This window comes from Bombina bombina, chromosome 2, assembly GCF_027579735.1.
Source record: "Bombina bombina isolate aBomBom1 chromosome 2, aBomBom1.pri, whole genome shotgun sequence".
NCBI lineage: Eukaryota > Metazoa > Chordata > Amphibia > Anura > Bombinatoridae > Bombina > Bombina bombina.
In genome coordinates this window covers 1414829893-1414846455 of record NC_069500.1, presented here as the reverse complement: position 1 = coordinate 1414846455, position 16563 = coordinate 1414829893, and the positions used below count along the sequence as shown (strand labels likewise).

Genomic DNA, 16563 nt, shown 5'->3' with positions numbered 1-16563 from the left:
AAACCAGTAGTGCATTGCTGCTCCTTCAACAAATGATACAAAGAGAATGAAGCAAATTTGATAATAGAAGTAAACTGGAAAGTTATTTAAAATTGTATGTTCTATCTGAATCATGAAAGAAAATGTTTGGTTTTCATGTCCCTTTAAGTATGGGAAGGTGATGCGTACATTACAATAGGGCTCAACAAAAAAATCATAAAAATGATTCAATATTTAAAAAAATATGCAGTAAAAAATTGTATCGTTTAATCTCATTAAAAATTATAACAAAATTGTTGTTAAAGAAAAAAATAGAATTAAAATTTTTTTTAAGGAAACATTTAAATTCATATTGAAATTACACAGGAAAAAAATAGTTTAAGGTGCACAGTAAAAATTTTAACAAAACTACACTGCACATGCAAAATGTGAAAATAATATTCATAATATGAAATGTACAGCTTATTGTTTTCCTTATTGTTAAATCAGTTTCCCCTCTTCTGCTAGTGGGCTGAACATGAGCGTTCCAAGGGTGTCTCTGAAATTTCTCCACCAGGTCTGGCGTAGTCTCAAACATTTTCCCCCTACAGATCTCGCTGTTTTTTTCTCACAAACTAAAAGGTGTTGAGATTGTGTCAAATATTTGAAAGAAAAAAAAAATCAAAAACGTATTATCCTCAAAAAAAACACTGCTAACTTCACCCTCCCCAGCTAAGATTCCTTTTCCACCAAGCACCATTACTTTATAGGGGAGATATCTCACAGGAAGAGACCCTTTTTAGATAATTCCCTAAGGGCAGCCCCTGCGAATATCAACATGGATTTTAACATCGGGACTGGCAAAGCTTAGATTGTCAAGCTTTTTCAGCCCTTAGATGGAATTTCAATTGAGCAGAAGAGTTTATTTCTGACAAATTTCAGTTACTTCCATTTTCCCTGCCCCTTGTATCATGCGACAGTCATCAGCCAATCATACGCACATATACGTATATACTGTGAACTCTTGCACATGCTCAGGAGGAGCTGGTGTCGCAGAAAGTGTGCAAATAAACACATTTAGATAATGGAAGTAAACTTGAATTTTTTTATTTATTTTTTTAATGCACACCCTAGCTGAAAATAAAATATACGTTGCTTACGGACTAGGCCCTAAAAGGTTCCTATAAATATTTTGTTGGTTCAAGAAAGAAGCTAGTTTGTTACACATTTTGTTTCAGCGAGGATTTAGAGAATTATATTGTACAGCATTTGGATGAGACACGTTATCAGGTGTGCTAATTTGTTTATGTTAGACTTGTACCCCATGTATTTAGTACCTGGCAGCGTGGGCACTGCTGGTGGCGCCCGTTCTGGATAGTGCAAAGCTCAGGGTATGGCAGCATCATATGGACATTTCCAGACAGTCTCTGGGCATTCTCCTCCGCTGTCTCCAAAGATCGCAGGCAGTGATCACAAGCTGTGGAAACCGACAATACAGCCAAAGATAAAACAAATATGGTGACAGTTCACCACAGATCATGATAATACACAAATAACTAACAAGGCCTGGGGTTAGTATAGGCATGGGCTTGTCTACAGGTTAGTGACTACACCGTCAGTAATTCTGTCATATCACAAAGACATTAAATAGAACAGTCAGTTCAGGGTGAAAGAGAGAACAGTGATAGTGCCAGAGAGAGAGGTTAATTAGGGGGTGGGGTGGATTTGTGATCATTGTTACATTTTCACACAGAACTGCTCTCTGCAAGCTGATAACAAATAGAAGTTAATCTTTGAATTGTGACCAAGTCAGACAGATAATGTTGCTTTGAATATTTTGATATTTTGCTTCAGAGTAGTCACATACAGAAAGCTTTACTGCCCCGCAAAACAAACCTCAAATAACGTCCCTGCACCTGTCAAGGTATTTGAAATATTATTAAATAATATATAGAGGTATATTTGTCTTTATTTAATAGATCTGTGGATATGAACATGGTCTGTAGGACAGGTTCAGTTCTCTCCCATTTCTTCAATTACACAAGAGATCTCACACACTCAATATGTTAAATTATGCAATTGTATAATTTAGCAAGGAACTAAAATTAACACAGTTTCAGGAACCTCTGTATGATTGCCTGGGAACCAATGTTAAATGACAGCACTTTGATACAATGGAACATTTGGCCTGCCCAATTTAATACAGTCACTTAGAGGAATGTTGGGGGAAGTAATTTTGAAAGAGAACAGGATGAGTCATAAAAGGCAAATTAAGAGGATAGATTGTCAGATAGGTAACACCACACAAAATATATGGAGACGAAATGTCTGAAATACCCATCTTGGAACTGATCAAAATCATAGAGAAACAGCTTTTATACACATAGGTGTTAATCATCCTTAAACATCAAATACACATCTGCACTACTAGCTAAACAGGAAATATGCTGCATTAAGACTTTTACAACTACTCGTGGATTGACCCCATGTGGTGAGTATGAGACAAAAAGTCTGGCAACTGAAGTTACTGAAAAGTTAGAATGTTAGGATAATACAGTGAAGGCCCATGACTTACATTATGATTTCAAGACAACTGTATATATTTTAATGGATATGAGATGTATATATATATATATATATATATATATATATATATATATATATATATATATATATATATATATATATATATATATATATATATATATATATATATATATATATATATATATATATATATATATATATATATATATATATATATATGTATATATATGTGTATGTTTTGAAAGCATGAATATCTTAGCCTCTGTGTGTTTAAGAACATGAATAGATGTTTATGGACCTGAAGAGAAGTGATTATTAACATTTATTTTTATTTCAGATCTACATAGACAGGATTCACTTGGAATACAGTACAATACTGAATTAAAAATAAGCTATTATTCACATATAAATGCCAGGATACCGATAACATTGTAATGCATTTTAAACTAATAATTAGCAGTATTAAATTACCTAAATAAAATAAAATGTTAATAATATAACATATTTGGTATCAGAATAATCAGAAAAAAATAACCTAATATTAACCATCTGTAATTGGGGTTATATATGATTAATGCAGAGAGTGTGATCTGATTAAATAACCATTTTATGAAAGAAATTTTTTTTTAACTTGCTTAAAAATGTTAGAGATGGTCTTGTTGTATTTGTTTGTTTGTACGTCTGCTGCCACCTGGTGTTATGTTGTGAGAACTACAGCCAGAAGGTTCTCTCTGGTTGTTAAAAATGAAATTTCCAAGGGCCAATCCGATTTAGACTTCCCAGATAACCAATGGGAAGGTCAGCTCCCGCAGGGCCACCCACAATTTACCAGTGATGGGAAAACCAAATAAAAAGTGAATGCAATGGAGAGAAAGAGAGAGATTTTCTGCTGAAGCTAAAACTTGTAACTGGTTCCTGCTGGACGCGAGATACCACTTTACTTGAGCAAAGCTAATCTACCCTTCTCATTGATTGCGATATACACTTATTGGTGATCTGAGGTAAAATAATTCCTACCAAGAAATATTGGATATCGACTGCTTTTTACTTTGGTAACGTATTCAAGGTTTTGTAAGATAAGTTATATGCATAGTCAATTTGTATTTAATAGATTTAAAGAAACAGTGTGTTTTAATTAGCATTTCACAGCCTATATATATATTGTTTAAATCTGCGTCTGATTGACCAAGTAACTCATCTATGCAAGTTCTGATATTGTCAGTTAATTTTGTATTGGGATAAATTGCAGTTAAATAGCAGAATATATATTATCCTATTGTTTTATAAACACTGTTTAGAATTGTATTGTTTGGATGTTAAAGGTTTTTAGTCCCATTGTGTTAAATAAATAAAAGGCTGAATTGTGAAGGTATATCTTTCTGGGTTTTGTAAGAAGAATAGCATATCTTAAGAGTTGGTTTTAACGCATATAAACTTTTATTTAGTTTCCTTTTACTGCAAATATAGTTCAATATGTTTATGGATATTAACTAAATAAAAGAATTCAGATATTTATATTAATTGTATGGTCTAGTAGGTGCATGGTTGATAAGGGTTTCTATTTCTTTGTATTGTGTTTATAACCCTGCCATAAACTTATATATATTATTTGGATAGCACTACTAAGATTTTCATAAATATACTGACACACCAGACGGCTGCGCTGCCTTCAGGGTGAATTTGATTTAAATCGATCAAAATCCTGGTTTTCATTTTTAGAAAAACAACTTTTCAGATTATGTTTCCAGTTATATCAGTACAAGTAAAGGTAAAAGAACCTCAAGAGTTATGTAGCACTCATTCCTACTATAGGTATATTAAAAAATTGAATTTTTATTCAGTAATAGTTAAAAAGTTTTAACACAAAGACCTTATTATAAAATAATACCCAAAACAACTTAAAGTCACCTTGTCCCCCTGTTTCCTGGCCGATAACTGCTCCCTCGGCTTCAGGTGACAGAGACAACTAAGTAATAAAACCAAATTGTGCACCAAGGTGCTTACATAGGACACAAACGCGTTTCGGCTGTGCATTTCAGCCTTTATCAATGTGGAGAGAGGTGACTTTAAGTTGTTTTGGGTATTATTTTATAATAAGGTCTTTGTGTTAAAACTTTTTTACTATTACTGAATAAAAATTAATTTTTTTAATATACCTATAGTAGGAATCAGTGCTACATAAACCCCATTCTTGTACAGTTACATTTTTGTAGGGTTAGCACCGGATTAAACTCCTTTATTCCACTATTTTACACTGCATCTAGTGCCAGTTCTCTACCTCCCCATTTCCAGTTATATCAGACCATTACTGATTTGGTTACATATCATTAGATATGCAGAGATAGATCATTGAAATGAATCAAATTATTGGGGGGTGAGCTATCTCCAGTTTAATATGTTACTCAGATTTAATCAACTTTTCAGCTGTACTGGAAGGAGAAATATAATGATTACCTTAAAGTGATAGTAAATCTTAGCGTTTGTGAAACGCTAGGATTTACCAGTGGAACATATAAAGAGGACTTTCCGTCATGAAGTATAAAAAACTTCATGCTGAAAGTTCCTTTATTTGCATGAAGTGTTTGCCGCACTGAGCTCCTCAGGCAGCCCACAGCAGAACGCTATTTTGCGGTGAGGTGACGTTCATACCTTTTAACCAATAGCCGTGCGGGCCAGCTATCGCCATGCTGGATAGCTAGCACGCTATTGGCTAAGATCAACTCACAGCAAAATAGCGTTCTGCCGCGTGCTGCTTGTGAAGCTCAGTGCAGCAAACGCTTCAGACAAATAAAGGAAATTTCAGAATGAAGTATTTTATACTTCATGACTGAAAGTCCCCTTTATTTGTTTCACTGGTAAATCCTAGCGTTTCCCAAACGCTAGGATTTAATATCACTTTAATAATAACAATTGAAATAATTTTCTTTAGTTAAATTAAAACTAACGATTACCTTAATAACAATTTTGTTTTATTTAACAAAAACAATAACCGTACATTTAACCCCTTAATGACAGAGGACGTGCAGGGTACGTCCTCAAAAAAAAGGCAGTTAACGCCTGAGGACGTACCCTGCACGTCCTCGGTGTGGAAAGCAGCTGGAAGCGATACTGCTCGCTTCCAGCTGCTTTCCGGTTATTGCAGTGATGCCTCGATATCGAGGCATCCTGCAATAACCATTTGTAGCCATCCGGTGCAGAGAGAGCCACTCTGTGGCCCTCTCTGCACCGGACATTAACGGCTACGTTCGTTGGTGGGTGGGAGCCGGTGTGGGAGGTGGGTGGCGGCCATTGATGGCCTTTGTGATGCGGAGGGGGGCGGGATCGGGGACGCGCGCACGTGCACGGGGAGGCCGGGTGGGCGCGTGCACGGGGAGGGAGCGGGTGGGAACCACTACGCTACAGAAAGTTTTTTTGTTAGAAGTGGGGATCAAAGGGGTTAATATGTTTATTTTGGTGATCGGTTTGGCTGGTGGGGTATTGGACTGTGGGGGGGAAGCTACACTACAGAAACAAATAATAAAAAATAAACATTTTTATTTGCAAACTGGGTACTGGCAGACAGCTGCCAGTACCCAAGATGGCCCCAATAAGGCAGAGGGGGAGGGTTAGGGAGCTATTTTGGGGGGATCAGGGAGGTTGGGGGCTAAGGGGGGACCCTAAATAGCAGCATATGTAAATATGCTTAAAAATTTTTTTTATTTTTTTTACCTTTTATTTTAGTACTGGCAGACTTTCTGCCAGTACTTAAGATGGCGGGGACAATTGTGGGGTGGGGGAGGGAAGAGTGCTGTTTGGGAGGGATCAGGGGGTGGGATGTGTCAGGTGGGAGTCTGATCTCTACACTAAAGCTAAAATTAACCCTGCAAGCTCCCTACAAACTACCTAATTAACCCCTTCACTGCTGGCCATAATACACATGTGATGCGCAGCAGCATTTAGCGGCCTTATAATTACCAAAAAGCAACGCCAAAGCCATATATTTCTGCTATTTCTGAACAAAGGGGATCCCAGAGAAGCATTTAAAACCATTTGTGCCATAATTGCACAAGCTGTTTGTAAATAATTTTAGTGAAAAACCTAAAGTTTGAAAAAGTGAACAATTTTTTTTTATTTGATTGCTTTTGGCGGTGAAATGGTGGCATGAAATATACCAAAATGGGCCTAGATCAATACTTGGGGTTGTCTACTACACTACACTAGAGCTAAAATTAACCCTAGAAGCTCCCTACATGCTCCCTAATTAACCCATTCACTGCTGGGCATAATACACGTGTGGTGCGCAGTGGCATTTAGCAGCCTTCTAATTACCAAAAAGCAAAGCCAAAGCCATATATGTCTGCTATTTATGAACAAAGGGGATCCCAGAGAAGCATTTGCAACCATTTATTCCATAATTTCATGAGTTGTTTGTAAATAATTTCAGTGAGAAACCTAAAGTTTGTGAAAAAATTTGTGAAAAAGTAAAAAACACTTTTTATTTGATCGCATTCGGCGGTGAAATGGTGGTATGAAATATACCAAAATGGGCCTAGATCAATACTTTGGGATGTCTTCTAAAAAAAAATATATACATGTCAATGGATATTCAGAGATTCCTGAAAGATATTAGTGTCCCAATGTAACTAGCGCTAATTTTGAAAAAAAGTGGTTTGGAAATGGCAAAGTGCTACTTGTATTTATGGCCCTATAACTTGCAAAAAAAGCAAAGAACATGTAAACATTGGGTATTTCTAAACTCAGGACAAAATTTAGAAACTATTTAGCATGGGTGTTTTTTGGTGGTTGTAGATGTGTAACAGATTTTGGGGGTCAAAGTTAGAAAAAGTGTGTTTTTTTCCATTTTTTCCTCATATTTTATAATATTTTTTATAGTAAATTATAAGATATGATGAAAATAATGGTATATTTTGAAAGTCCATTTAATGGCGAGAAAAACGGTATATAATATGTGTGGGTACAGTAAATGAGTAAGAGGAAAATTACAGCTAAACACAAACACCGCAAAAATGTAAAAATAGCCTTGGTCCCAAACGGACAGAAAATGGAAAAGTGCTGTGGTCATTAAGGGGTTAAAAAGGGACACTGAACCAAAATTTTTTCTTTTGTGATTCAGATAGAGCATTAAATTTTAAGCAATTTTCTAATTTACTCCTATTATCAAATTTTCTTGATTCTCTAGGTATCTTTATTTGAAATGCAAGAATGTAAGTTTAGACACCGGCCCATTTTTGGTGAACAACCTGGGTTGTCCTTGTTGATTGGTGGATAAATTCATCCATCAATAAAAAAGGTACTGTCCTAGACATACTCTCTCATTAATATACAAAATTATGCTGCTCCCGAATGACAAAATATTGCCGAATTATGTAAGATCTTGGAATGCGGAATTAGGCACTGTTGGGGATGATACAATGTGGATTAAATCATTTAGAATAGCGGCCACTGCTTCGGCATCGGCCTCAATACAATAGATGCACATAAAGTTCATCAGTAGGTGGTACTTAACACCATATTGATTACATAAACTCAACTCCCAGATTAGTGACCGATGCTGGAGGGCATGTGGACAAGAGGGTACGATACAGCATATATGGTGGGAGTGTCCTTGTATAGCGGAGTTTTGGAGATCAGTTTTCAGATCTATATCCTCTGTACTAGGTTTAGATATTGCACCTAATTTTCACCACCTGATGTTTCTTCAGATCCCGAAATTACAAAACAAACTACACAAAAGTATCTTCTTTATAATGCTAAATAGTGCCAAGAAACTTATTCCAAAAAGATGGAAATCTAGTACCCCACCGACAATACGGGACTGGCATATTCAGACCACAGTAATGTTACAATTAGAACGCCTACACTAGCCAACAACATACAATTCCACTAAGAACTTTTAGATTTATGGAGTGGAGTTCAAATATGATGGTATAACTGGACTTAATGTGAAACTAGACAGTAGAGCTGGAGGATTAAACACAAATACCCTGACCCTCCTACCCCGCCCCCCCCATCCCATCTTCCTCTTTATCTTTTTACAGTCGTCTTTCCTTTTCCTTACTCTTTTACTATATTCATTAATAGAATGAAAGGTCAACTCAGGCATATTTACTTTGAATGCATGCTTGATCACAAAATGATCTAATGGCGCTGGATGTGAACAGAAAAATTAGAAAAAATGTAAAAAATCAACAATCTACCCCACTCCATGTATACCCGACATTGTACTAATTTGTAACATTTGTTGTTGAATTTTATATTTCTGTTGTACACATTTATTCTTTAATAAAAAAAATCTTTAAAAAAAAAAAAAAAAGGTACTGTCCAGAGAAAAACTGATAATAGGAGTAAATTAGAAAAGTTCCATGCTCTATCAGAATCACGAAAGAAAATAATTTGGGTTTCATTGTCCCTTTAATTTTTACTGCTTGCCCCTTCCTCCTCACACGTAGGTCCTTGTGCAGATCTATTCCACTCCAAACAATCTATCTATTCAGTGAGCTTCTTGAAATTTTGTATGAGTTGATTCTGTGTACATAGATTTGCAGGGGAGCAATGGCATTAAAAGGGACAGTTAAAGGGACAGTATACACTCATTTTCATATAACTGCATGTAATAGACACTACTCCCCTCCCCCTTCTTTTGCATATGAAAAGACCCTTTACACAAACAGGAGCAAGCTGGAGTAGGTAGTCGAGCGTATTCACATAAAACTTTGGGGCTTGGTTAGGAGTCTGAAAATCAGAGCAATGTTATTTAAAAATAAGCAAAACTATACATTAATTTAAAAAAAAAACTTTATGGGCTATATAAATAGATTATCTACAAAACATTTATGCAAAAAAAAAAATGAGTGTATAATGTCCCTTTAAGTCAAAATTAAACTTTCATGATTCAGAAAAAACATTCAATTTTTAACAATTTTAAAATTAACTTCTCTTATCTAAATTTGCTTTGTTCTCTTAGTATCGATTGTTAAAAAGCCTGCATAGGTAGGCTCAGAAACAATGCACTACTGTGAGCTAGCTGCTTGTCACAGTCTCACCCAATGTATTCATCTAGGCCCCAGTAGAGCATTGCTCTCCTTCAACCAAGGATTCCAAGGGAATGAAGCAAATCTGATAATAGACGTAAATTTGAAAATTGTATGCTCTATCTGAAACCCAAAAGTTATCTTTTACGATTATGTCCCTTTAAAGGTCTATTTCTCTGTATGTTAATTTTATAATATTTTGTGGAGAAGGAGCATGTAGTTATTTCTTCTGACACAAATTCACAGTTTTGAGAACTACAAAACCAATAATATGTGATAATATCTTCAAGATAGAAAAAAGGGATTAATGGAATTAATTTGGCAAAAAATATTACACATTACAGCCATTAATGTATATCATTTTGCTATATAATAGAAACTAATCTCTATTTCAGGATGAATAACCTTTAGATTATAATATATCTTAAATAGAAACCATCTAGATAGATTTATCCTCAAAAAGAATTTTATTTATTGCTTTTTATCCACCATGGCAGCCTTACCTCTGTACCTGTATAATGCATTCCACTGGAACTGTGAGGACACCAGGGGCTTCTCCTGAAATATTGTCTCCCCCTTCCGTATACTTCGGGTGGCAAACAACCCCTTGCCCTAGAGAAGGAAAAATTGGTGCCTGTGAGTATCATGACGTAAGTCTGCCAAATGAGAGAACATCCGAAAACAGGAAGACGCCGCCATTTGCCATATCTGCCCAGAAGTCACAGAAGAATATGCTGAAAAAGAGGCTTTATTTGGAAGCCAACACAGAACCTTGGCATACGCACAGAAATAAAATTGAGTTAAACTTAGGGTTCCCATCAGTCCCTTAAAATACAGAACACTTATAAGTTACACATGCTGCAGGGTGTGCAGGGCGGAATATGAATAGTGCGGAATATACATGTTCCTTCCTGCACACCCTGCAGCATGTGTAACTCATAAGTGTCCAGGAAACCATGGCTGAGGTGGCAACCCTAGTTAAACTCCCCAATGCTGCCTTTCCCAGGTCTTGATACCTGCTTCACCTGCACAAAAAGTGAAAACCCCCTGTGGAATTGGTGGTTTCAATGCCAAATGCTGCGTGTGTGCTTCACCTGCACAAAAAGTGCAAACTGCCCTTGAATAAGCCAGTAACCCCGTGTGGAATTGGTGGTTTGAATACCAAATGCTGTGACAATTAAACCAACCACTGGGTAATCACAGCCTCTGCAATATACTTGTGGAATTGCACATAGTCTGCCTCTCACTCTTTGTTCAGCTGAGATAAATATGGAGTCGGCAAACCAGAAAAAGGGGACGCAGAGCAGCGCTGATGATCTACTAGCAGTGTCTTATCAGGTATTTGTATAGCGCCAACATATTCTGCAGTGCTGATGATCCACTAGCAGTGTTTGTTAAGTAGGAATGTCTTATTATCATCATCAGGTATTTGTAGAGCGCCAACTGATTCTGCAGCACTGATGATCTACTAGCAGTGTTTGTTAAGTAGGAATGTCTTATCATCAGGTATTTGTATAGCGCCAACAGATTCTGCAGCGCTGATGATCTACTAGCAGTGTCTTATTATCATCATCAGGTATTTGTATAGCGCCAACAGATTATGCAGCGCTGATGATCTACTAGCAGTGTTTGTAAAGTAGGAATGTCTTATCAGGTATTTGTATAGCGCCAACAGATTCTGCAGCGCTGATGATCTACTAGCAGTGTTTGTAAAGTAGGAATGTCTTATCATCATCATGTATTTGTAGAGCGCCAACAGATTCTGCAGCGCTGATGATCTACTAGCAGTGTTTGTAAAGTAGGAATGTCTTATCATCATCAGGTATGTGTATAGCGCCAACATATTCTGCAGTGCTGATGATCCACTAGCAGTGTTTGTTAAGTAGGAATGTCTTATCATCATCATCAGGTATTTGTATAGTGCCAACAGATTCTGTAGCGCTGATGATCTACTAGCAGTGTTTGTAAAGTAGGAATGTCTTATCATCATCAGGTATTTGTAGAGCGCCAACAGATTCTGCAGCGCTGATGATCTACTAGCAGTGTTTGTAAAGTAGGAATGTCTTATCATCATCAGGTATGTGTATAGCGCCAACATATTCTGCAGTGCTGATGATCCACTAGCAGTGTTTGTTAAGTAGGAATGTCTTATCATCATCATCAGGTATTTGTATAGTGCCAACAGATTCTGTAGCGCTGATGATCTACTAGCAGTGTTTGTAAAGTAGGAATGTCTCATCATCAGGTATTTGTAGAGCGCCAACAGATTTTGCAGCGCTGATGATCTACTAGCAGTGTTTGTAAAGTAGGAATGTCTCATCATCATCATCAGGTATTTGTAGAGCGCCAACAGATTTTGCAGCGCTGATGCCTTCCAATGTTTCATGCACAGAATCAATCAGAACAAATTACTCCCAAACATAAAACACACAGCACCTCTGCAAACTGACAGCATTAAAGGGATACCGAATCCAAATTTTTTCTTTCATGATTCAGATACAGCATCTAAATGTAGTCACCAATCAGCAAGCACTACCCAGGGTCTAAACCAAAAATGGACCAGCTCCTAAGCTTACAATACTCCTTTTTAATAAAGATAACAAAAGAACAGAGAAAAATTGATAATAGGAGTAAATAAGAAAGGTGCTTAAAATTTCATGCTCCGATTCATGAAACAAACAATTTGGTTTCAGTATCACTTTAATAAGCAGAAAAAAAAAATCTTTCTAGATAAAATGTACAGTTTATTTGTTATATCAACAAAAGAGAAAACTGATAAAAAGGTAGAGCTTGTATCCTTTCGTCATGTACTGTGCAGTATAAAGTAATAAAATTCACCGCATGTCACTCAAAAGTTATGTTAACCTAAGAACGGAGGCTTTTCCCAGTTTCTATGTGTAAATGACAGAGGTTGCACCATTTGTATCTGATCTATCGTTAAGTGCAACCATATATATTATATACTGCTTTTAACAAACAAACTTTATTGTGATATCTTATATAGGTAAAAAAAAAACATTTGTTTAGTTTTCTTTATAATCATTCTACACAACTAGTGTAGCTAAAAAAACAACAACAACCTCAAAATAGATTTGTTGAGATTTTAAGAATACCAGTGTTCTCCGCTGGACCTAGTTAGTGATAGATCACAGCAGAGAACCACTTCCGGGTATCATATAGGAGAGGTGAAACAAACTTGTGAGGTAGCAAAAAATTGATAAAAAAATAACTTTTATTGTGAGTCAGCTTACTTAAAAACAAATGAGCCTATGGCTCACAACGGCACATAAGGAGTCTCAGCAAAGGCAAAAAAATGCAGACATGTTTCATGTGGGTCTACCATACTGTACTTGATCACTGCTAACTAATGCCTCAGCTGGGATCTCTAGTTAAAGAGACATCAATTAAAAGCATACAACCAATTGATTAACTCCTACCTGCCTTTTCTCTAAGTATTTGTAACCACTGTGAAAAGAACAAATGCTACCTCATATTTTAAAGGTGTATTCCCTGGAATGTGTATTTACATTTTGTTCTATATTTTTTATTCTCAGATTATTTGTTTACCACTGCTAGGGCAAACTTATTTTTTATCAACTTTTTGTTACCTCGCAAGTTGTTTAACCTCTCCTATATGATGCCCGGAAGTGGTTCTCTGCTGTACTGAAGATTTGGCTCTTTGACGTAAGCGATGATTGTTTTCGGCTCCCAGGACGAGGGGAAGAGCGGGGAGACCAGTGCTTTCGCTGAAGAACACACGCTGCCTTCTACACATATCCCCAGTAGACGGTAAGCACCACTATATTCTTGCTTTGTTAGTGCTAGATTACAAGTGGAGCGATAATTTATCGCACGCCCACAAACGGGAAAATGTATCTGTTTTCGGGCGTGTGATAAATTTTTGTTTGTTTTTTTAAAATGAGCATTTTTAAAAAAAAATAAAAACCTGCACTAGACAGTTTTAAAGGGGTTAAAACAAACAAACAAAAAAAAACGGCACTGAAAAGTGCTTTAACATAGCTGTCTATGGGAACTGTGCGTTCCCAGTAAACAAATGTATATAATCATTTACATATATATTTAACATTTGCTGCCATCGCTGCACAAGGATCTGATGCCTTGTATGACGGCATGAGAACGAGGCTCCCATTGGAGCCTATAGAAGCGAGCTCTCGTAAGAGCAATGTGAACTTGAGGTTGCGTTCACATTGCCATCAACTAGCAAAACTAAATAAAAATAAATAAAAAGAGAGAAGCGCTCAACCTGAGAATGAACAATAGCATAATAGCTTGTTCTATGGCTAGTTACCACCCTAGAAGCAGCCTCTTTTTGCTCAACATGTGCCTTTCACAGAAAAAAACTTTCCTGAAGCATATCAGTCTGATCCTGACTTCACAGTACAGTCCAGCCCCGAAATACCAGGCAATCCCTCTCTGAACAAGAGAAACAGCAATACCCCAGACGTACGTTTCGGCCTATTGTGGGCCTCGTCAGTGAGGTGCAGCCATATCCCTCTAGGCACACTGAGCAATAGGTCCACGTCTGGATTCCCGCATCACACTTAGGGAGACTTCCCAAAATGTCATCATGTGCATAAATAAAAAGAGAGAAGCGCTCAACCTGGGAACGAACAATAGCATAATAGCTTGTTCTATGGCTAGTTACCACCCTAGAAGCAGCCTCTTTTTGCTCAACATGTGCCTTTTACAGAGAAGAACATTCCTGAAGCATATCAGTATGATCCTGACTTCACAGTACAGTCCAGCCCCGAAATACCAGGCAATCCCTCTCTGAACGAAAGAAACGGCAAAACCCCAGACGTACTTCTAGGGTGGTAACTAGCCATAGAACAAGCTATTATGCTATTGTTTGTTCCCAGGTTGAGCACTTATGCAAATTATGACTCTTGGGGAAGTCTCCCTAAGTGTGATGCGGGAATCCAGACGTGGACCCGTTGCTCAGTGTGCCTAGAGGGATATGGCTGGACCTCACTGACGAGGCCCACAATAGGACGAAACGTAAGTCTGGGGTTTTGCTGTTTCTCTCGTTCAGAGAGGGATTGCCTGGTATTTCGGGGCTGGACTGCACTGTTAAGTCAGGATCAGACTAATATGCTACAGGAAAGTCCTTCTCTGTGAAAGGCACATGTTGAGCAAAAAGAGGCTGCTTCTAGGGTGGTAACTAGCCATAGAACAAGCTATTATGCTATTGTTTGTTCCCAGGTTGAGCGCTTCTCTCTTTTTATTTATGCAAATTATGACTCTTGGGGAAGTCTCCCTATGTGTGATGCGGGAATCCAGACATGGACCCGTTGCTCAGTGTGCCTAGAGGGATATGGCTGGACCTCACTGACGAGGCCCACAATAGGCCGAGACGTAAGTCTGGGGTTTTGCTGTTTCTCTCGTTCAGAGAGGGATTGCCTGGTATTTCGGGGCTGGACTGCACTGTGAAGTCAGGATCAGACTGATATGCTACAGGAAAGTCCTTCTCTGTAAAAGGCACATGTTGAGCAAAAAGAGGCTGCTTCTAGGGTGGTAACTAGCCATAGAACAAGCTATTATGCTATTGTTCGTTCCCAGGTTGAGCGCTTCTCTCTTTATATTTATGCAAACTAGTAAAACTAGCTCACATTAGCGTACGCTGGTATTACTCATTGGAGCGCTAATATTGCTTTCACAAAGCGTTTAGCACTCCACGTGTAATCTGGCCCTTATGAAACCCAAAATTGTTCTTTCATGATTCAGATAGAGAATACAATTTTAAACAACTTTCTATTATCTAATATATTTCATTCTCTTGGTATCATTTGTTGAAAGAGCAGCAATGCACCAATGGTTTCTAACTGAACACGTGGGTGAGCCAATCACAATATATATATATACGCAATGTATCTCCAAGTCAATCACACTTCTGTGAAATCAAACTGTCCACTTAGGAAGCAACACTGAGTGACAATCAATTTCACATGCTGTTGTGCAAATGGGATAGACAACAGGTGGAAATTATAGGCAATTAGCAAGACACCCCCAATAAAGGAGTGGTTCTGCAGGTGGTGACCACAGACCACTTCTCAGTTCCTATGCTTTATGGCTGATGTTATGGTCACTTTTGAATGCTGGTGGTGCTTGCACTCTAGTGGTAGCATGAGACGGAGTCTACAACCCACACAAGTGGCTCAGGTAGTGCAGCTCATCCAGGATGGCACATCAGTGCGAGCTGTGGCAAGAAGGATTGCTGCGTCTGTCAGCGTAGTGTCCAGAGCATGGAGGCGCTACCAGGAGACGTGGAGGAGGCCGTAGGAGGGCAACAACCCAGCAGCAGGACCGCTACCTCCGCCTTTGTGCAAGGAGGAACAGGAGGAGCACTGCCAGAGCCCTGCAAAATGACCTCCAGCAGGCCACAAATGTGCATGTGTCTGCTCAAACGGTCAGAAACAGACTCCATGAGGGTGGTATGAGGACCCAACGTCAACAGGTGGGGGTTGTGCTTACAGTCCAACACCGTGCAGGACGTTTGACATTTGCCAGAGAACACCAAGATTGGCAAATTCGCCACTGGCGCCCTGTGCTCTTCACAGATGAAAGCAGGGGCACACTGAGCACATTTGACAGACGTGACAGTATGGAGACGCCGTGGAGAACGTTCAGCTGCCTGCAACATCCTCCAGCATGGCCAGTTTGGCAGTGGGTCAGTAATGGTGTGGGGTGGCATTTCTTTGAGGGGCCGAACAGACCTCCATGTGCTCGCCAGAGGTAGCCTGACTGCCATTAGGTATCAAGATGAGATCCTCAGACCCCTTGTGAGACCATATGCTGGTGCGGTTGGCCCTGGGTTCCTCCTAATGCAAGACAATGCTAGACCTCATGTGGCTGGAGTGTGTCAGCAGTTCCTGCAAGACGAAGGCATTGATGCTATGGACTGGCCCTCCCGTTCCCCAGACCTGAATCCAATTGAGCACATCTGGGACATCATGTCTCGCTCCATCCACCAACTTCACTTTGCACCACAGACTGTCCAGGAGTTGGT

General features: G+C 38.4%; 1 protein-coding gene across 1 annotated transcript in view; it reads right to left on the bottom strand.

Moving 5' to 3' along the window:
* The window catches only part of SMYD5 (SMYD family member 5), a 120526-nt gene that overhangs the window by 89829 nt on the left and 14134 nt on the right, over nt 1–16563 (bottom strand). Inside the window, exons 2-3 of the mRNA XM_053704362.1 lie at nt 10040–10148; nt 1296–1435 (exon numbers count right to left, since the gene is read on the bottom strand). Coding sequence (XP_053560337.1) covers nt 1296–1435; nt 10040–10148 — 249 coding nt within the window. The remainder of the gene's footprint in view (nt 1–1295; nt 1436–10039; nt 10149–16563) is intronic.